This window comes from Colletotrichum siamense, assembly GCF_013390195.1.
Source record: "Colletotrichum siamense strain Cg363 chromosome Unknown KSG_Cg363_contig08, whole genome shotgun sequence".
Classification (NCBI taxonomy): domain Eukaryota; kingdom Fungi; phylum Ascomycota; class Sordariomycetes; order Glomerellales; family Glomerellaceae; genus Colletotrichum; species Colletotrichum siamense.
The window spans coordinates 1320984-1343097 of NW_023501021.1; the positions used below are offsets into that span (position 1 = coordinate 1320984).

At 54.0% G+C, this 22114-nt stretch overlaps 3 protein-coding genes across 3 annotated transcripts; all 3 read left to right on the forward strand.

The window, feature by feature from the left end:
• Window positions 1–2392: 2392 nt before the first annotated feature.
• FRE3 (Ferric reductase transmembrane component 3) lies at window positions 2393–4276 on the forward strand (the record flags this gene model as incomplete). Its single annotated transcript, XM_036643821.1, has 1 exon — window positions 2393–4276. The coding sequence occupies one exon, from the start codon at window positions 2393–2395 to the stop codon at window positions 4274–4276; it is 1884 nt and encodes a 627-aa protein (XP_036490186.1).
• Window positions 4277–7256: 2980 nt separating this feature from the next.
• Window positions 7257–9406, forward strand: LEU4-0 (2-isopropylmalate synthase; the record flags this gene model as incomplete). The annotated part of the gene is made up of 4 exons (XM_036643822.1): window positions 7257–7264; window positions 7356–7488; window positions 7620–9197; window positions 9254–9406. 4 exons carry the CDS (start codon window positions 7257–7259, stop codon window positions 9404–9406), a joined length of 1872 nt encoding a protein of 623 aa, XP_036490187.1.
• A 3783-nt stretch (window positions 9407–13189) lies between these two features.
• On the forward strand, window positions 13190–16235 carry kap95 (Importin subunit beta-1; the record flags this gene model as incomplete). The annotated part of the gene is made up of 5 exons (XM_036643823.1): window positions 13190–13238; window positions 13447–13505; window positions 13605–14411; window positions 14470–15886; window positions 15937–16235. The coding sequence occupies 5 exons, from the start codon at window positions 13190–13192 to the stop codon at window positions 16233–16235; spliced, it is 2631 nt and encodes an 876-aa protein (XP_036490180.1).
• Window positions 16236–22114: the final 5879 nt, after the last annotated feature.

The following is a 22114-nucleotide window of genomic DNA, read 5'->3' on the forward strand; positions in this document are numbered from 1 at the left end:
CAGGTACCTAGCGGCGCTGCCAATGCCCTGCCAATGCCCTGCCTAGCCTTATCTTTGCGTAGCGCAGACCGTAGACGTCCTTCTTCTTGAAGACGGCATGGAAGGATGGGAAGAGAAGATGGACGGATACTTGCCGAGCCAGCTGAGCCAGGCAGGGCACCGATGTATCTTTCTCCCGGAGACGCCTGTCAAGAACGATTCGTAGGCTGCGAATAGATGGCCCAGGCGATCCAGTCATTCCCGTTCGTCCCTTGCACGCCACCCATCAGGGGGAATGCACCCTGCCCTCACCCTTGACGGCCCTCCCAGCTAGCCAGCAGCAGCAGCATGCAGTCCAGGCCCCCAAAAGAGCAGACCCAGTGAGGGCCCCTCGAAGGAGACTTGCAGAGGAACTAAGAGGAGCCTCTCGGCGGCGCTACCGTGGGTCCCCCGGCCTCCTCACGGCACGTACATGGCATAGAGAGACAGAGAGAGTGAGAAAGATGTGAAGGGAAACGCCTCTCATAAAAGTACCACGGCAGCCTCTCTCCACGGCCCGGCGTGGACCACATCCCAACCACTCTCTGTTTCTCTTTTTCCCTTCCCTCGAGGATCGTCACTGCTGACCTATTTTCTGTGAGACCCCGTTTGCTGGAATTCGACTATTCTTTCTTATTCGAACACTTCTTTGAAAGAAAAGAGGCTGGACAGTTTTATTGCTTGCGAGAAAGAGACGGTTTCTGGAGACCATATCTTATTTTTGAGGAGACGCCACTGCAACGAAGAACAACGCACACACACATACACGCCCGGGGCATCGAGAAGAAAAACAAGGCCTGACTGGACTGGACTTGACTGGCAGATACATTCATACGGATTGGCACTGCTTGTGTTGATTCACCTTGCGGTCATTTGCACTATTCTGTAGTGTACCAAGAAAAACACAGCCCTCTCCGCCCTCCCGTCGGCCCTTCCACAGGTCGCTCAGGTTCCTTCCCCCCTTTAAAAATACGGAAACAACGGCCGTGGCCCCGACCGACCCTGCCTCGACCGCCGACCCCCCGACCTCACCCAGGAACTTACACACCACTGCCACTGGGCGCACCCGCACCCGCACCGCCGCCAATCGCGCCTTCCTTCACCACCTCCCGTCAACCTCGTCTCTCTCTCTGTCTTTTTTCCGCAACCCACGCCCGGTTCGACCACTTTCGCGATATTTTCGCTTCGCTCATTTCAACCGTCCCGTGAGATTCACTAGCTGAATCCACCACGCGACACTTCTGAACCAGCTTGTTCTCGGGTTTTTCATCTCGAGATCCACAGCTCGTTCCTTCCCTTCGCTACCAACAGCTCCGTCAGAGGCGGTCTACACTCGTTTTCTTCCCACTCACTCCCTCTTCAAGACATCACCAACGCCACAACACCAATCCGAAAAAAATTCAAACGGTCCAACGGCTCGCCTTGTTCCAGTTCATTCGTCATCCCGCAAATCGAAAAAAGGGCTTTGTCATATTTTTTTTCTGATTCCCATAGGAGAAGGATACCCTCATTCCTTCCCTCTCATTCACTCACCTTTTCTGCGTGGTTCCCCACATCACAACACACACGAGGATACCGGCTTCTAGATCCCGAAAAGGACGCGGCACGAGACCCTGCGAAGCAAGTCAGCTAAGAGACGCACAAATATATTGACGTCGCTTCCGTCCCTTCCCCCAATACGTCAATCGCCAAAGCCACTGAGCCCATCATCAGCTCAGTCAGTCAAAGCTCGCCTTCCGCCTCCTTGCTCGGCCAGATTCAGATCGTCCTAGCCTTGTTGGGATCGCCATCACTCCCACCGCAGCCAACCTTCCAGCGTGGAGTGAAGGAAAAAAGATCAGCACGAGGATCTCAAGCCTAGCTGCAGCTCCCCATCGCCCGACCCAAAATCTCGTCAGAGACGTGACCAGCACCACCACTTACGCACTCACCACCATCGCATCCTCTCACTCCGAGGTTGGTCGCATTCCTTGGTCACCCCAAACAACACCTGCGCCGACTCACTGCACGTCATATTCGACACACTGTGCCGGTACTTTCAAAGGCCTCACTGCTTTGGAACAGGCTTGCTGTCATCCCGGTCCACCCTTTGTCACTGGCTTGTATCACCACCACACAATGACATTGTGCCTCGACCTCAACCCCCAATAACAGTACGCCGCCTTCTCTCTCTTTCGAGCTTTGCCGGACGATTCTAGCAAACCTGCCTTTTTCCTACGTTGCGGCAACCTTGCAACAGAAAAGCCTGGACCTGGACTTGGACTACCATCCCTGACCGATCCAGCCCACTCTACTCGGGAACGACGACAAATACCCCTTCTCTTAACCACATTGACTTTGAGAGTCATCAGCAAACGACAGAAAATCAGATCAAATGGATATGCACCGGCGCAGGATCGCCGGCTTGGTGGCGGATATGATCCCCACAGCGGCACTCGTCGAGCGCTCCGGCTCGACGGAGAGCACCGATGCGGCTGAGGCTTCCTCAACCATCTCCCCCTACCACTCCAACCTCGCTGGTGTCAACCAGCCCGTCAACATGCTGTTCAAGGACACGCTCTGGCTGACATTTGGCGGCATGGCCGTCATCGTCCTCGTCATCACGATCAGCCGCATCCTCTGGGCTCAGCTCCGTCATGTCAACGCCATGAACGTCGACGGTGACAGACAACACTACTGGAAGACAACCCAATGGAGCTGGATGCCGAGCATGAAGAAGCATCTCATGTATGCCCCCCTCTGGAACAAGCGTCACAACAAGGAGATCAAGCTGTCCACCATCGGCATCGGAACCCTGCCCTCGCGCATGCACGCCTTCATCCTCTTCATCTACATCGCCAGCAACATGGTCTACATGTTCTTCCTCAACTGGGAGAACAAGAACATGTACTCCTTCTGCGCCGAGCTCCGTGGCCGTTCCGGAACCCTCTCCGTCGTCAACATGGTCCCGCTGATCATCCTCGCCGGCCGCAACAACCCGTTGATCGGCATGCTGCACGTCAGCTTCGACACTTACAACCTTCTCCACCGATGGGTTGGTCGCATGTCCGTCATTGAGGCCATTCTCCACACCATCGCCTGGATGATTGTCCAGGTTGCCGACAGCGGATGGGAGGGCGTTTGGTATAGAATGTCGAACGAGCTCTTCATCGGATCCGGTATGGCTGGCACTATCGCCCTGACGGTCATCATGATCCTCTCAGTCTCTCCGGTCCGCCACGCCTTCTACGAGATCTTCCTCAACGTTCACATCATCCTCGCCTTCTTCATCTTCCTGATGACCTACATCCACTGCGCCGTCGCCGGTCTTCCTGGTGGCCTCCCCCAGCTGCCCTGGATGATTGCCATCTTCATCCTTTGGTTCCTCGAGCGCATGGCCCGTATCGTCCGCGTCGCCTACATGAACTGGTCCGACCGCGGTGTTTCCGACGCCATCGTCGAGCCTTGCCCCGGAGAGACCACCCGCGTCACCATTAACCTCCCCCGCTACGTTGACGTCAAGCCCGGCACCCACTGCTACCTGCGCTTCAAGGACATCCGCCCCTGGGACTGCCACCCCTTCTCCGTCGCCTGGGTCGAGCACATCCCCGACCGCAATTCCCTCCATCTCGACGAGGAGAAGGCCTGCCTCACCCACATCGACAAGAAGCGCCACACGACATCCGTCTCCTTCATCATCGGCGCCCACAGTGGTTTCACCCGCGACCTGTACAACGTCGCCAGCCAGAGCGGTCAGACCGCCATCCGTATGAGAGCCTGCCTCGAGGGCCCCTACGCAGGCCACCATTCGCTGAACTCATACGGCCACGCCGTCCTCTTCGCTGGCGCCACGGGCATCACCCACCAGATGTCCTACCTGAAGCCCCTCATCGACGGCTACAACAACGGCAGCGTCGCCACCCGCCGCATCACCCTCGTCTGGATCGTCCGCGACTACGAGGCCCTCGAGTGGGTCCGCCCCTGGATGGACACCGTCCTCCGCCTCCCCAACCGCAAGGACATTCTGCGTATCCACCTCTACATCACCCGCCCGCAGAACCCGCAGCAGATCGTCTCCGCCTCGACGACGGTCCAGATGTTCCCCGGCCGCCCCAACATCCCCCAGATTATGGAGCGCGAGGTTAGGGAGCAGATGGGCGCCATGTGCGTGACCATCTGCGGCCCGGGTGCGCTCGCTGACGATGTGCGCTCCGCGGTAAGAGGGGTCCAGGACCACGGCACGGTGGTCGATTTCGTCGAGGAGAGCTTCACGTGGTAATACACTCTCCATCCATCTCCGAGCAGAAACGAATTCATCTTTGGGCGTCAACGGTACCAAGCGACTTCATTTTATTCCACGCAAAGGAAAGGGACGAACGATAAAAAGCGGCGGGGATTCTTCTTTTGAATGTTTGGTGGTTTTCTTGCGACTTCTGTTTTTCCGACATGGGTGACGATGGTTACACCTCACGGCCGCTGCGTCTCTTGTCATAATGGGCTCGCCTCCTAAACTTCTTGTGTTGTACATATTTCTCATACCAACGCTTTTTCCTGGCATCGGGGTTGGTTATCTTCTCGGGATGGGTTGGATGAGTGGAGGATTTTGGTCTCTCTCGGACTTGGAAACTTCCACGCATCTCGTTTCTCGAAGATGGGCCTTTTCCCGCATCTCTCTCTTGTTTCTGGCTTTCCCCTCCCTTCGTGGAGAGGGAAAAGCCTTTTTGTCTAATTGTTGGAACGTATATATCCCCCCCACTACAGCAGACACCAGCACCAAAAAGTACATCTTGTCCACATCGGACATCTTTGAGATGTAATGTGCTTGGTTGTACATAGCACCTGCTCATGAAGATAGAGTATAGACGAGACGTCTAAAAATCGGATTTCAAACAAACCTCTTTTGGTCCTTCTCTTGCTGGTGATATGTGTGATCTTTGTGCTTCCTATTGCTTGTGAGTCGTCATATTCATGTCTGTATGTGATGGCTGGCCCCCGGACTGGGTTGGATGACTCTGAAAGCGTCAAGTTGTTGAGATATGGCTGGCGGATGTGGGTATGAGGGACGGGCCGCGGCTGAGACATGTGGGAGTGACTCATTTCCTCCGGGTCAACGGCGGTGGTTGCTTGCGGCGGCTTAGATGGAGAAGGCGATGAGCGTCTGTCTCTCTTCTGGTGATCGTCTCGCCGGGGGTATATGCACAGGAGCCGAGGTAAGGGGAGGATGGTCTTGGAGTGTGGGGTGATAGGAGGGGAGGGTATGGAGAGTGGCATGCGAGGCTGAAGACGGCCCAGGGATTGTGGGTGAGTCACTGCTAAGATGCCCCCCGGATGGAGCTCGGGGGTTCAAGATTTCGCGGCAGTCCCCCAGTTAGCTCGACGTGGGTAACTACAGCGTGAGGTGACTCTTGCTTTATGCCGTAGGGAATTGCAGTCCATATTTTTGAAGAGAACCGGAGGATGGCCCGTTGGTCGAGGAGACGGGCTTTCCCAGGGCCGTATACAAGATGAAGGGACGGGTCTCATTTAGGGCATTGGCACGTTGAATCGACAAAGTTCAAATTCTACCTCGCATCAAGTCGGCTTAACGACGAGCATGTCGTCAAAATTGAGCTCCACGACACGGCAATCGACGGGAGTCACACTCAAGGCTCTCCTCCTGGGGTAGACATGCAAGGGCTCGACATGAGCGGTTCAAATACGCCCTTTGCAATTGGAAGAAGAAACGGGATGGAGCATGCTGATCAGCCTCCAAGTATCATCCATCGTGGGGAAAACCGCGGTGAGGCAGCATGGCTTGGAGGCAGACCGATGGATGACTGACGTCTGTCGTCCGCAACAGAGGCCCCACGACGTAGCGAAGCTATCCGGCCGGTCATCGGGGCTTGGAGCAGGGATGGCGGTGTCCACCGCCGACGGTTCCGGGCTGCTGATAAGTCGGCCGTGGGGGAGTTGATACCGGAAAAGTTCGACGGGCCCACGAGCCGATGTTCGGACGTCCAGCGGACGGGTATTGTCGGCATATTGGAAGATGTCTGGTCCATGGGCGTGCTCCATTGTCGACGTTGACGATGAGAATGGCTTCATTTGCTGGGAGTGGACTGCGAAGGGAGTTCATGTGACTAAGCTGTTTGCAATGTTCTCGGGCCAACGCAAGGCGGTCGAGTCAGTTTGGGATATGCAGCTCTGGACGGCTACATCAGACGGGGAGGTCAGCCGGCAAAGGTCGAGGTGAAGCTGAGGCAAAGTTGACCAATTAACCATTGCCTCGCGTCATTGGCTTTTGGGGGGACGGGCAGCAATGAGGTCGATGAATGGCGGTTTGAGGACTGAAGGGAAGACCCCGTCATTTGCGCCCTCGTGCAGTCCGTCTTCACAGGAAAAAGCAAGGCGAGAGAGAGACGGGGTTGTTGGTGTGGTGCAATTGCGGACTGGTGCAACCCCGCCATCCGCAGCCGGCCAATGCTGCAATTTAGACCAATCAAAATGACCGTATGTCGGACCTACAGGACGCGGGGACTCGGAACTGGGCCCCACTCCAATGACATTGATTTGGAGAAGACCTGAAAAAAAGTTGAAAATTTTCGAATCGAACAGAGGTCCAATCCGATGCCAATGCGCCCTTGCGCCCTGCGTACGACTTGACGGGAGCGATCGCGGGGGAGGAATACACACACTGATCACCCGTTCTGCCGTCCCGTCCAGCGTCTAGCTGCGTGTATCGTTTGATCGTTCCTCCCGGCCGGCATACAATGCAGCCCGGAGCCATTGGAAGTGCTTGAATAAATTGGGACCGTTGCTGCGGGATTCCGTTTTATTGCCTTCTGAAATGCAAGCTTGCAGCGAGTAGCGCGGGTTAGGTATGAGTAGGGGCGAATCGAATATTCAGTGACAAGTAAATTGTAAGGAACTTGGGTCGGCAGTGTACGTACTGCGCAGCCGTTTTTGGTGGTGGAGGGGGGAAAAATCAAAAAAAAATCCAAGGGTGGGCTGCCTGTCATTGAGCAGCAGGTAGGTGCTCCTCCGTCTTCGTAGCCCGACTCTTTGCGACCGCGAACCTTGTGACTCAATCTTTCCCTCTCCTTTCTCCCCTTTTATGACTGCGATCTTTCTCTCTGTTGACGACTTTGCTACAAATACCTTTTCTCCTGCTTGAGAGCCTCCAATTCTAGCAGGTCACTCTCTCTTCTCTCCCAGCACACGGAACCGATCCGTCTTTACTTACACCTCCCCCGCGAAATCTGCCCCGCACCCAGCCCAAGATGCCGATGTAGGTGACTCAATGGACGAACCCCCAAAATCACACAACATGACGCTCTTGGAAAAACTTGAGACGCTGACAATCTGCTTCTCGCGTGCAGGCTCAAGGATCCGTCGACAAAATACAAGCCCTTCCCTCCCCTCAAGCTCAAGGACCGCCAATGGCCCGACAAGACCATCACAAAAGCCCCGCGATGGCTGTCGACAGATTTGCGTGATGGCAACCAGAGCTTGGTCGACCCAATGGCATGTCACTCCCTCACCTCTTCAATTAATTTACACGACGAAGCCCAAGCAATTCGTGGCCTCGGCCAGTTTCAGTAGTCCAAAGTACCACCAGCGCTAACGGTTGTCTCGAAACACAGAACGGCGACGAGAAGTGGCGCTACTTCAAGATGCTGTGCGAGCTCGGCTACAAGGAGATCGAGGTCTCCTTCCCCTCCGCCTCCCAGACCGACTTCGACTTCACCCGCCGCCTGATCGAGACCCCCGGCGCCGTCCCCGACGACGTATACCTCCAGGTCCTGTCCCCCTGCCGCGAGGACCTCATCAAGAGGACGGTCGAGTCCCTCAAGGGCGCCAAGAACGCCATCGTCCACATCTACCTCGCCACGAGCGAGTGCTTCCGCCGCGTCATCTTCGGCTTCTCCGAGGACGAGAGCGTCGAGCTCGCCGTCCGCTGCGCCAAGCTCGTCCGCTCCCTCACCAAGGACGACCCCGCCCAGGCCGGCACGAACTGGCAGTTCGAGTTCTCCCCCGAGACCTTCTCCGACACCTCGCCCGAGTTTGTCGTCCGCATCTGCGAGGCCGTCAAGGCCGCGTGGGAGCCCTCTGTTGAGGTTCCCATCATTTTCAACCTGCCCGCCACCGTCGAGATGGCTACGCCTAATATCTACGCTGACCAGATCGAATACTTCTGCCGCAACATGAGCGAGCGCGAGAAGATCTCCGTCTCTATCCACCCCCACAACGACCGCGGAGAGGCAGCGGGAGCTAGCTCTCTGGCTATGCTGGCCGGCGCCGACAGAGTCGAGGGTTGTCTGTTTGGCAACGGCGAGCGCACTGGTAACGTCGATCTCGTCACCCTCGCCCTGAACCTCTACACGCAAGGAATTTCTCCCAACGTGGACTTTTCTGATATCAACCGCGTCATCGACATGGTTGAGACTTGCAACAAGATTCCAGTACACCCCCGTGCGCCGTACGGCGGATCCCTCGTTGTGTGTGCCTTCTCAGGATCCCACCAAGACGCCATCAAGAAGGGTTTCCAGATGCGCGAGAAGGAGGGCAAGACAAACGAGGACCGCTGGCAGGTTCCCTACCTCCCCCTCGACCCCGCCGACATTGGCCGCACATACGAGGCCATCATCCGTGTCAACTCCCAGAGCGGCAAGGGAGGTGCTGCATGGATCATTCTGCGCAAGCTGCAGCTTGACCTGCCCCGCGGGCTTCAAGTTGCGTTCTCCAAGGTCGTTCAGGACAAGGCCGACGGTCTTGGTCGCGAGCTTCTGTCGGAGGAGATCACGGATCTGTTTGAGCAGACTTACTTCCTCCGCGAGAACCCAAGATTCACGATTGTGGACTACAGCATTACCCCCGACCGTTCGCAGAGCCCCGCGCCGCCTGCGCCTGGCAAGACGCAAGACACCAAGAACCTGAAGAGAGTATTCGAGGGTGTGGTTTCGATCGACGGAAAGGAGTACCAGTTGCGCGGACGCGGTAACGGTCCCATCTCCAGTTTGGCGAACGCCTTGAAGAGCGTTGGCATCAACCTGGACGTCGAGGATTACAAGGAGCACGCTATTGGTGCCGGTCGCGATGTCAAGGCTGCTACGTACATCGAGTGCACCGCCACGGGCACCAAGCAGAAGTACTGGGGTATCGGTATTCACGAGGATGTGGTCCAGAGCTCTCTGATTGCCCTCCTGAGTGCCGCCAGCAACGTGAGTGCCATCGTTTGATAAGATATTGAGTCCCGTGCTAACAAAGATCTCTGCAGTTTGTTGGCAGCCGCCCCGGTAGCCCTATCCTGGCCAAGCCCATCCCGACCAGGTCTCTGAGCCAAGAGCTGGACCTCGAGCCTACGAACGGTACCAACGGGCAGACGCCGAACATTGTTGCGGCTCTGGAAGAGAAGGCGAACGGCATGTAAGGGAGTGGGGGCATCCAGTTGGTGAGGCATATGGACGAGGCAAAAAGTTTTGGTTGAGATGCATTTTCGGTGACATCAAAAATGGGACATGAGGAAGATGCTGCTCGCATGGCCATGTAAGCCCACACTTTGGACTTGATGGCCGATTTTTACTTGTATGAAAGGGTTGTTTTGTTTGATTCCAACGAACGAATGAAAAGCATTTGAATTGGGCATGAGTCATCTGGATCAGTGCTTCACATAATGTCAACCTTATGCAGCCGGTGAAGGGAAATAATAATGATAGGGGTGAGTGGGAGGTGGTGGCCCGGGCCATGATCGTATTTCCTAATTGCCAGCGGGAAACGAAAAAGGGCCACGTTCGGATCCGGCTGCCTGGAAACCTGATGAGCAGGATGACGTCTGACTCGGGGGCTCGGATAGGCTGTCACCCAACCACAAAACCGGTGGCAGCAAGGAAACGCGGGCGGGTAGCCTTACGCATTGCTCTCTGGGTAGGGTGAGCAAAAATCGGCAATGACATTGACCACGGACAGGGCAAGGTCAGGCAGCGGCAGGCGGCTCGTCTCAATCTTGTTTAGCTTATCTTGCTTTCTTGTGTCCCCTTTCCCGGACGTCACGGTTTCTGCTGTGCGTGTGTGGTCTGAAAAAGGAGGGGGAATGGATTGGTTGGCTTTTGAGATGACTGCTTTTCTGGCACCCCCCGCCAAACCGAGACTGCGTACGAAACGAGGGGCAATATTTTTTTTAAGATGTTGGTTTCTTGTCACTTGACCTGCAGGCTTGGTTTGCTGCCGTCTGGCTGCTCTCTTTTGTTCCTCCTCCGCAGCAGCAGATTGTTTCGGACCACCCACACACACACACTTTCTCACACAGTCAGTCAGTCACACACCACACACCGTATCTTCCTTTTGGCTTTTTCTGCATCCTGCACGAGATGAGCAACCGCGCAGCGGCAGCCCCGGCAACCAAGGACATGCAGATGCAACCTCACTGTGAAGTGACATAGTGTATTAAAGTGTACTTTTTGGAAACTCTGCCAGCACGCAGGCTACCCTTGCAACCCCCCCCCCCCCTTTTCCCTTCTCCCTTCGCTTCTCGCTCCCCAGTCAGCTTTAATAGTTAGGGAGGATTATAGCGATCGCTACGATTACCTTATTCTTATATTCTTTATATTTATCTAGCTCGTTAAGCTTATTCTAAACCTCTTTTATCTTCTTATTATATCTAAGCTTCCTATAAAGTTTCTTCTAGTCCTTTTTATAAGTATTAATACTTTTAATATTACTAGATTTAGAAAAGAAGTATATAGTAATTTAATAGATAAATATTTAGTAATAATATTTATCCTTAGACTTATCTAAAGATCTAATATTAAAGCTTATATTATTAATAGCGATTTAGAGGTATTATTTATACTTTCTTATAAAAGTAATAAAATTAACTTTCTATTTTATTTTCTAGTTTATTAATTTAGTAATAAGTATTCTAATAAGTTTAATTATAATAAGTTAATCTTATTAGGGATAGTTAATAAGTAGAGGAAAACCTATATTCTTCCTCCTATATAATCTTATATAGTGAGTTATCTATAGGCTATTAAGGTTATTAATAATATTCTTATAAACCTAGATTAAAGCTTTCCTAGTTATTATAAATAGTATCATAATGCATAGTAAGCATCTATCAAAGTATAAATAGAATTTTCATAGTGTGGCGTAAACCTCCACAAATTGGATGTAGCTGGGCTCAAAGGGTAGAAGATGCAGATGCAACCCTGGACGGGATAATTGGGAGATACTGTCCAGTGGATGAGAGTGAACGAAGACTCAGTGCGTGAGTGAGTGAGGCTTGGCTGACTCTAGCAGTTCCGGAACCCCTCCTCCCCTTTCGCAGGTGTGGGGTTCTGGTCGTACCTGTTAGGGGGGTTTAGCCTCACTGTTTGGTTCGTGAGATGGGATGCGGTGGGGGGCTTGACACTTGATCCGGCTTAGAGGTGCATCGTGAGGTACAGGAGGGCGCTGCAGAGGACAGGTGGCGAGAGAGGTAGTGGATGATGGGGACGTAGCGGGGAATGGGTGTCTTTTTTCTCTCTCTCAGGCAGAGGACGGATACGTAGCGCTTGGTCTGAGCTTTTTTCTTTTGTGCACTGTGCCCGAGAGATGGCCGCAATAGGAAAGGAAAAAACAAATGTCCCGCATCCAGTTTGTTTTGTTTTTTTCTGCGTTGCGACTGTCGTCAGCGCCTTTTTGATGGACATTCATATGGTAATAGATAAGATTTGGGATAGCAAAGAAAATGAGACTCAAACGACTGGATGCTCATTCTCTTCCTACCTGCCCCGGAGTATCAGGTCCCAGTCGTCGGGCAGCTTTTTGCAGAGTGCAGGAGTCGGTCGCATCAAAAAGGAGTGCAGGCTAGAAGCAGAGAGAAACAACCCCTCCTCGGTTTTTTGCATCAGAAGCTCTTCTCCTTCCCCACACTCATTTAACGCCATCTCGTGCCGCCCACTTTTTCGACCTAAGCCTGAAGTACCTTACCCAGCGAGCAGCGGCTCCCGGCTACATCCAGCCAGCCAAAGGACGCACTGTATTGCATAGGCCGGTTGGTTGGGCCAGAATACCTGGACCTCTCACTGCCCGTACCCAGAGGGCAAGGTAATTACGGTACCTTAGCGACTGGACTGGGACTGGACTGGGACTGGACTGGACTCCCGTCCTCTGGTGCCAAAGAAAGAAACCGCTACCCGGGACGGTACGGCACCTTCCTTCCCTGCCTTGTCGTGCACCTGCTGCCGCCTGGAGAAGCAGCGATAATTACCTTCCATTCATACCGGGCAGGCAGACAATCAGGTACCTACCTGGGATGTCCAGTCTGCTAAGAAACCTGCCTGCATGCCATCCGCCGCTACATTGCACTGATCGATCCCCTGCTGCCCCTCCTGCCGCGCTGCTGCTGTCTCTCCCGCAGACACAGCAGAGCACCTGCTGAAAGCCCAGCAAAAGGAGGAGGAACGAACCAGTCACACTGAAAGGCAACCCAGCTCCCCTCCCCCGTCCTCTGATCGTCAACAACCTCGCCTGCCCAGAGGTCCCGCTCCCTATTATTTTTTTCTCCTCCTTCCTGCTGCTTTTCGTCCAAAAAGAGAGAGAGACCCAAGGAAAAAACCTGACATTACTCACAACTTTTCCCTCTCGTCTGTTGTGTTGTTGTTGCGACCAACTTATTTTTCCTTTAACCGGTACGCATCTAATTCCTTTGCCAAAAAAAGCCATCATCCATCCTCCGTCGTGTCCCCGAAAGTCACTTTTCGACAAGACTCGTTATTTTAATACGGATACCACAGAGCAGCGAAATTTCTCTCCCTCTCGCTATCTCTCACTCACCACAACAAACTCTCTCATACTCTCACTCTCTCCGCGCCGTTGTTCGGTCTCTTCTTCTTCTCCTTTCTCTGCCGCTCTCTCGTCTCTCTACAACCAAACAGAGTACCGCCGCCCACCCCCGGACCGTACCTTTCTGCGCCCGCCTTGCCGCGCGAACTCTGAACCTTCCTCTCGCCTAGGCTGCTGCCGGCTCCCAGACCGCAAAAAAACAAACCACCCCCGCGTCTCCCGTGCTGCTGCTGACCCTGAGGTGCGGTGCCTTGAACCCTTCCTCTCCCACCTCCTGACACGTGCAACCTGTCAACGAGCCCCCCCTCCGAACCTGACCTGCTACCTCTCAACACTGGCACTGGCTCGGCCTTTCACTTCCTGCTACACACCACATTGAGCCGCAATCATGTCGAGCTCAGAGATCAACCAGGTTTTGGCCAATTCGCTGTCGCCTGGTAAGTTTTACATCCTCGCTGTCCCTTCTCCTACGTCGCTGCACTTCTCTCTTTCTCCCCCGAGTTGCCTCGTCGCCGTTGCCATCCATCGAACCCACCCTGGTCGCTACGGCGATGAGACAGATCCTGCCCTTCTCTTGGCTCCTCACCCCCAACGCGCATCACGAACGACCTATAGAAGATGACGAGGCTGACATTTCATGACCAGACGCGAACTTGCGCAACGCTGCCGAGCAGCAACTCACATCAGCCGCCGAGAACAACTTCGTACGTGCCCGCCCACTTTCGGATCCCCGAGTCCCTCCCCTTTGCCTCCCCCCACCGCTTCGATCAAGTTTTTGCTAACCTCGCTCGCCTCCCCAACAGCCCCTATACCTCGCAACCCTCGTTCAGGAGCTTGCAAACGAGAGCGCGGATGGTTCCATCCGTGCTGCCGCCGGTCTCGCCCTCAAGAACGCCTTCACCGCCCGTGACTTCAACCGCCATCAAGAACTTCAGACAAAATGGCTCCAGCAGACAGACGACGAGACGAAGACGCAGGTCAAGAACTTGACCCTGCAAACACTGGCCTCCTCCAACAGCCAGGCTGGCCAGGCCGCCGCCCAGGTCATCTCCTCCATCGCCGGCCTCGAGCTCCCCAGGAACCAGTGGCAGGACCTGATGAGCATTCTGGTTAAGAACGTCAGCGAGGGCGCCGAGCACCAGAAGCAGGCCTCCCTCACCACAATCGGTTACATTTGCGAAAGCCAAGATGCCGATCTGCGCACCGCCCTTATTGCCCACTCCAACGCCATCTTGACCGCCGTCGTCCAGGGTGCCCGCAAGGAGGAGACGAGCCTCGAGGTCCGCCTGGCCGCTATCACGGCTCTCGGCGACTCGCTTGAGTTTGTCGGCAACAACTTCAAGCACGAGGGCGAGCGCAACTACATCATGCAGGTCGTCTGCGAGGCCACCCAGGCCGATGACTCCAGAATACAGCAGGGTGCCTTTGGCTGCCTCAACCGTATCATGGGTCTCTACTACGACAACATGCGCTTCTACATGGAGAAGGCGCTGTTCGGCCTCACCATTCTGGGCATGAAGTCTTCAGACGAGGACGTCGCTAAGTTGGCCGTGGAGTTCTGGAGCACTGTGTGCGAGGAGGAGATCCAGATCGAGGATGACAATGCTCAGGTAAGGCTGAACCGAATTTTTGCTTCGCAATGACCCACACTGACGATTGCCTCTTTAGGTCGAGAGCGCCGACCAGATGCGACCCTTCTACAACTTCGCTCGCGTAGCTGCCAACGAGGTTGTTCCCGTCCTCCTTATGCTTCTGACCAAGCAGGACGAGGATGCCGCCGATGACGAGTACAACTTGGCCCGTGCCGCCTATCAGTGTCTCGCGCTCTACTCCCAGGCTATCGGTGCCGCCATCATCACCCCCGTTCTCCAATTCGTCGAGGGCAACCTCCGTGCCGAGGATTGGCACCACCGTGATGCCGCCGTTTCTGCTTTCGGCGCCATTATGGACGGCCCCGACGAGAAGGTCCTCGACCCCATCGTTAAGCAGGCTCTTCCTATCCTGATCGGCATGATGGACGACAGCTCCCTCCATGTCAAGGACTCTACCGCCTACGCCCTCGGCCGCATCACCGAGAGCGTCTCGGAGAGCATCGACCCCAACCAGCACCTCGACCCCCTCATCCGCTCTCTGTTCAACGGCCTCATGAGCAACGCGAAGATAGCATCTTCCTGCTGCTGGGCTCTGATGAACCTGGCGGAGCGCTTCTCTGGCGACTTTGGTGCCGTCCAGAACCCCCTCACCCCCCACTTCAACCAGAGCGTCACCAACCTGCTTGGTCTGACCGCCCGCCCCGACTGCGACTCGTACGTCCGCACCGCCGCCTACGAGGTCCTCAACGTCTTTGTCCAGAACGCCGCCTCCGAGAGCATGCAGCCCATTGCTTCGCTGTCCGGCGTCATCATCGAACGTCTCGAGGGCACCGTCCCCATGCAGAGCCAGGTTGTTAGCGTTGAGGATAAGATCATGCTTGAGGAGATGCAGACCAGCTTGTGCACGGTTCTGCAGGCCATCATCACTAGGTTGGAGAAGGAGATCATTCCCCAAGGCGACCGCATCATGCAGACCCTGCTCTCCATCCTCCAGACCATTGGCGGCAAGTCCAGCGTTCCCGACGCCGTCTTCGCCACCATCAGCGCGCTCGCCAACGCCATGGAGGAGGACTTCAACAAGTACATGCAGGCCTTCACGCCCTTCCTCTACAACGCCCTCGGCAACCAGGAGGAGCCCAGCTTGTGCGCCATGGCCATCGGACTCGTCAGCGATCTCACCCGTAGCTTGGGTGAACAGAGCCAGCCGTACTGCGACAACTTCATGAACCACCTGCTGAACAACCTGAAGAGCCCCAGTCTCAGCAACCAGTTCAAGCCTGCGATCCTGCAGTGCTTCGGCGATATTGCCGGTGCCATTGGCGGACACTTTGAGACATACCTGTCCGTCATTGCTGGGGTTCTGCAACAGGCCGCGACTGTCAACGCTGGCCCTGAGGGCCCCTACGAGATGTACGACTACGTCATTTCTCTGCGCGAGGGAATCATGGACGCCTGGGGTGGCATTATTGGTGCCATGAGAGCCAGCAACAAGAGTAAGTCACTATCCCAATGCCTAATGATGTACACTGCTAACAGAACCCAGCCACCGTTCTCCAGCCCTACGTTCCTTCGATCTTCCAGCTTCTCAACCAGATTGCTAGCGACATGAACCGCAGCGAGGCTCTCATGAGGGCAGCAATGGGTGTCATTGGTGACCTCGCCGAGGCCTACCCTAACGGGGAGCTCGTCGAGATCTTCCGCCAGGACTGGCTTACCGCCCTGATCAAGGAGACCAAGACCAACCGCGAGTTCCAGGCTAGGACCATTGAGACCGCGCGCTGGGCTAGGGAACAGGTCAAGCGCCAGCTTGGCGGCTCTTCCAGCGTCATGGCCCAGACCTGAGCTGACCCTCGATATCCAATTACAACTTCTTACCTGTTTGATTATCCACATCCATTCCCCGAGCCCAGCGCGTACCCTGGAGCAGCCGGTTTCCACTCGTCGAAGCCCGGATCTGCGTCAAACTAGGAGACAGCACAGCCCTCATATTGTCACTACACAGCATCGAACACGGAGACCACTCACGTGTATATAGACACCTTACACATTCCCCAAAGACTAATTTCACCAACCAATACCCCTTGCCAGCACACTTCACCAATTGACACTACACATCACCCCTTACCCCTTGGCTGTATCTTCTGGACTTTGATTTTCGCTACGGATGGCTGGATTAGAGAGGAGGCGGGAGTCCTCATTGTCATGTACGCCTCGCATAGAATCGCGCTGGCGACCTAAAAGTCATGTAGAAGGAGTTTCCCTCAGACGGAACCGGGAGTTTGTTATTTTCATTTTCCGACGGGGAAACGAGAGCAATGAGAGACGGGGAAACGAACGACGTCAACACACAATTCGGAGTCGGCCGCGTCCTTCCTCGGGAGAGAGAGCCCTATCAAGTGATTGGGGTTTACCGTGGAAAGGGGGAGCGTTTGTCCCTCGCAAGAGGCGCATACGCTTCAGGCCATTACCTGTTTGCAATTTCGTCGGGATATCTTTCATTGAAAAGGTACTCGCGCGGTGGTCGGGGTTGAACACACAACAAGACGCCTCACGAAATGGGCTAGAAGGAGAGTGTAGGGGCACGCGAGGAAAAGACGAGAAGAGTCCTGCAGCGGAGGAAACGGACGGCGCGCAAACAGTTCCAAGTATGCTGCTGGGTCAAGTGGCCCCACGTCGCAATGCTTTGGTAGTCAGGAGAAAGTTCAATGAGTTTTGCCCCCTTCAAATGTGTGTGTGAAGTTTTCTGTGATGTGTGATGTGAGCTCATCAGTGCCTTAATGGATGACCTTACTAATCAATGACATGTGACGAGTTGGTCGGAATCCACGCTACTCCCTCAGCATTCGTCGTTGACCACGATTGGGCTACGCGTGACCTGTGAAAGGGCAGGGGCACACGAATATTCAAAAGGCGCCAAGTTTGCTTTACGGTTGCTAAGAGCCGGCGCCAATATGGCGCGGTGGTCGCTGGAAAGGATGACAGGAGTAATAGTGACATGGAGCCGACGCTTAGGAAATCCGCAAACGTAGATTCTCGTGGAAAAATTGATCAGGGCCAGGCTCGTGGGAAGAATCCACGACAGTATAGCTGGGATGTGACGGACGGTGAGGATACTGCGTTTGAAAGGATGGGCTTCGATTGATGTGTGTGGGCTTGGTACGAGTATCGGAGGCGGCCCCACGAATCTCCAGCTGCGCGTCGCCTAGCCTTTTTCCTCCTTGTTTGTTTTTCTGTTTTCTTTCTGGCAACATTGTCCGTTCAAACAAACATTCGTGCTTGAATTTCGGTATTTACAGAGACCGTGATGAGGCATGATGTATGCGTGGGACTCTCGGTCGCTGGGTCGGTTTGCTTTGAGCGTTGGAGGCTGAGTTTGCTTGGGGATGACGAGGGGCCGATGCAGGGGGCATCGGTCCCTTGGGCATATGAAGGGCACTTGTGGTGTTGAGTTAGGCAGACAAACCAAATGCTCACGGCCCTGTACGTGCGGGTCTTGATGGTCCTGAGTTCATGGGACGATGTCGGTGCTGATGAAGAGAAGCGCAGAGCAAGATCTGACGTTGAGGAGGGGTGGATGAGTACGAACTTTTGACGGACGACGAGGGAGGACGGAGAGTGAGGATTGGGGATTGGAGACGTGATATCATGCGGGCGTGGGGCTGAGAGGTGATGCGGTAACAGGTGTCTCATGGATCAATCTCTGGATAAATCATTCTCCTGCAAGAGGAACGAGTCGAGTGGATTGGAGGTTCTCGATCGGCGTGTGGACGATTGCTGGTCTTTTAAAGTAGGATGGACGGCCGAGGTAGGGTGGGATTTCGGGTGGTTTAGGGAGTATATATTAGATGGTGTTGTGACAGATGAGGCCAAGAGCAAGCACGCCAAAGAATTGATACAAAAGCTGCGTCGTGAGTGTGATCTGTATGATTAACTGCTTTTGAGTCTGGTGCGTTTTGCCGTTGCTCTGGCTGCCGTCTGAGAGGCGGTGTGAGTAAGTCAAGGATGCGGGGACAGTTGGGTATTAAGGGAGAATAGGAGAGAGGGTATTAGAGATGATGAGAAAAGACACTGAGTGAGAGAGTCTGTGTGGATTTGGATGTGGTATGGGATCTGGTTCTGAACTTTTGAGGAGTGATGCGAACACTTTCAGATGGATGATGTTCATGGCACCATGCCCATCGAGTAGTAGATTGTTTGACAACCGAGACATTGTCAGATCTAAGGAAGCGGGCAGACGCGGCATGGTTTTATATGGTGTGCAGGTCTGATATCGAGAGATCTGTGGCAGTGTGGCGGAAGCTGAACGAGGGCGGTATTTAAGCATAGTATCTGCGGGGCGGAGGCTGGTAAACCGCAACAACGAATGCGTTACGTTACGTTGCGCTACCTTGCGATGCATGGTGAAGGTTTTAACATCTTCTACTGGCCTGAAGATGCATTAGCCTTGGGAGAGACCAGCATGTTCAATTGCGGCGCGCATGTTTGACTTTTCTGAAGAATAAGACACGGGGGTGATGATGGATACGCTGCGATTGTCGGTGATAGCGGACGAGGACGGACATGTATGTGGTAAGACGTTCTTTGTAAAAGAGCGGAGGTTGAGCTGGAACCAGGCTCGGCGTCTGGTCAGCTGGGCGTCTTTCAGCACGCCAGACTCAAGATCCAAGACAAGCATGATTCTTCTTGATGTCGAAGACTCTGACAGTGCTTGTACGGCCTTTCATATTCCTGGAAAGCGTGGACAGTGGGTGCTGGTCGTCTGGGGTAATTTGGCATTGTCAGGAAGTGAGTGGAACATAAAAGCGTGTGAGATTTCTGTCATCGAGACTTCGGCAGCCAAAATGAGGTTGGCTCGACTCGTGCGACTGCCACTTCTTCGACTCGTGCGACTGCCACTTCTTCGACTCGTGCGACTGCCGCTTCTCCCCCTCTCACATTGCTTGTGTTCTTTTACAACGCTTCGATGATGGTCTTGTACGCAGTCATGGGCCAAGGCTGGAAGACGGAAGGGGTGGAATAAACGGCGGACGATGAAGAATGATATCAAACATGTCGCTTGGACGCGAATCAGGCAATTGAATCAGGACAGAGGTAGCCTCGTTTTCGCCGAGCCCAAGCATTGCTTTCTACTACATTGGCTTACAGAAAGATCGAGCTGGGCCATTGCGGTTGGCCTGGAAGAGCAGACTTGGGAGAGATATGGTTCAATTTATACCTAGGAAACACCAAGGGGGAAGAGATGTGCTTCGTAGCTCGAGGTGTATGATCGGACTGATTCGGACACTGAAGCCAATTATACTTTTTGCGGCGAAAAGAGTAGGGCCGGGATGGGCTTGTGTCAATATTCGGGTTGGGGTCTACGGACCGGTATAAAAGGGAGAAGTTCGCCGCGATATTTTCCGAATCTTCAATGGCGTTTGGATCGGAAATCTGTCTTCGCGAGAATTGTGTGCTAGCACATATTCATGATAAATGTCTACTGCAAGACTACTGGGAACTGTGAGAGTTGATGGCAATGCAGGTTGATGTGGCAAGCTTAAGAAATGGGAATGAATAAACATGAGACAGAGATGACGTGTAATAGAACCAAAGGACGCGTGAAGCCGTGATTTTGATGACATTGTCTAAGACTCTCATGTTGAATGAAAAATGAAGAGGGCATTGCTTTGGTGACGGCTCAGGGGATGTTGGCAAAGCATCGTCTGATCTCAATATCAACGCCAGCTCCTTGTTTAGGTTGAGATGCAAAACCCCTCGGTGTCGTCGCCCGGGCCTCTATGATTGAATCTCGACGCAGCTTGGGTGGCTTGTAATAGCGGCGTGGGCTACTGTTGAGACGGTATGAACACGTCAGCTTGAAAGGAAGTGAGGCATTCAAGCAGAAATATGTGCGAACCAAAAATTGAAATCGGACCATGCTTCGTACACTAGGCTCGGCTCTATCAGACGTCCAGTAGTCTCTCTTTGTGAAGCCGGCAATGCCTTGAAGAGAGGCTCTGACCCAAAAGAGTTGAGGAATGGGTAGATCTTGACGAATACATGCGAAAATGGTTGACGGCGGACAGAACCGGGAAGGGTGCAAGACGTAGGTTAGGGGACAGGGGGCTGGAGTTTTGCGTCGTAGAGAAAGCGATGTTTTCTGGAGACGTGTGGGAGTACGCAAGCACGTGGCAACCACGGATCCAATTTGCTTGCGCATTGTGCATTATGGATGAGAATGGCTTTTTGTAGTAAACGAAGACGCCCTGGCTGACCGTTTGAATTACAGGAATATAGGCAAGTTCAACTTAGGAGATTCAAAGGAAATCATTTCTGCGTGTTCAGTAGGGCTAAAGTTATCAATTTCTTAGCAATACATTGACATCTTGTCCTGTCTGAAGTTGTCTTTAGAAGGTGTCCACAGCCTTGAAAAACGGCAATCAGGGAAACTAGTTCAGGAATAACCTACGGGCCATGGAAAAAGAGGACGACATCGGTAGCCTTTACATCCCTAGAGAAAGGCCTGGAAGCCTGTAGGATCAGTGGTTAGCCCCTTGTAATAATACCGCTCCAGAGACCAGTTCGTGGACTGCCCACGAGGTCTATGGCTATCAAGGATGATGGAGTGGTTGTCGGCGGAGGTCAGGAGGCTTAAGAACTTGCAGATGGGAACTTCGCGAGCGCCGTAAGTTCGGAGGATGTCCGAGTCACTGCGTGACAGGTCCTGCGAAAGCGAAAATGAAAGCGAAAAAGCAAGCCCGGAAACATGACGTCAGATTCTTTCGAGGACCACCAAGCCCAGGCTGTAGACTGCCTAAAAGGAGAGTCTCGTTGACGTGCTAGACCACCCTGGATTAGATGGTGGGAGAAGTCTACTTTCTCTTCCGGGTTCAAACAAGGTTAGTTATACTAAATAAATGAGCGACTCAGACTGTAGCTATGTTGAGGAAGTTTCGAGCCCACCCAGTAGGGGTTTTCATAGTAGGGGAAAAAGCAGTAAAAGCACCTCGGTCAGTGCCCAGTCCAGTAGCTTCGCAGTATACGTACCCAAGGGTCCGGAATAACTGCCCGCGCCGACCCCAACTCGCCATACTATTATGGCTGTCAGCCTCGTTGACGATGGCTTCGTTGCCAGTAAGGTTAACAGCCTCGCCCGCGTGACTCACGCTGCGAGCGAGACACGTACTAGAGATGGCTTCACAAGGTCTTCAGCCACGGAAAAGCTTATCTTAGCCACGTACTTAAGACGCCGCTCGCACCAAGCCTCGAGCCTATTCCTCACTAAGCAAACCACCCAGATTCCTTCACGATGTGTTCTATCCTGCCCGATCCATAGGATCTCATGCCGCAAAGCTTTACCCAAGGCACACCCCAAGACACCAAGATCGATACCAACCACAGGGCCAGGCTTATGGCGATCAGTAAGACGACGCCCTTCAATATGCAGAGCCCTAGGGACCAGATAGCTATAGCTAGGTCCTGCCTCGAGGTCCTAAAGGCTAACCTTAGCGGCAACAGCGTGGAGGCTGCCTGCCTGCTTCAGCAAAGCCTCTCGCTTAACGATGTGGACGCATTTGCTGCTGATCCTGGTATTTGCGCCTACTTTGACGACGTCCTTGGTAGGGCGGCGTAGCCAGTAAGTTGACCAGGCTAACTGATCGCGGGCGTTGCTGACGAATATAGATAGCGACAGCACCACGTCCCCCGAAAACATCACAACAGACGTCCGTCTCGGAGGGCGT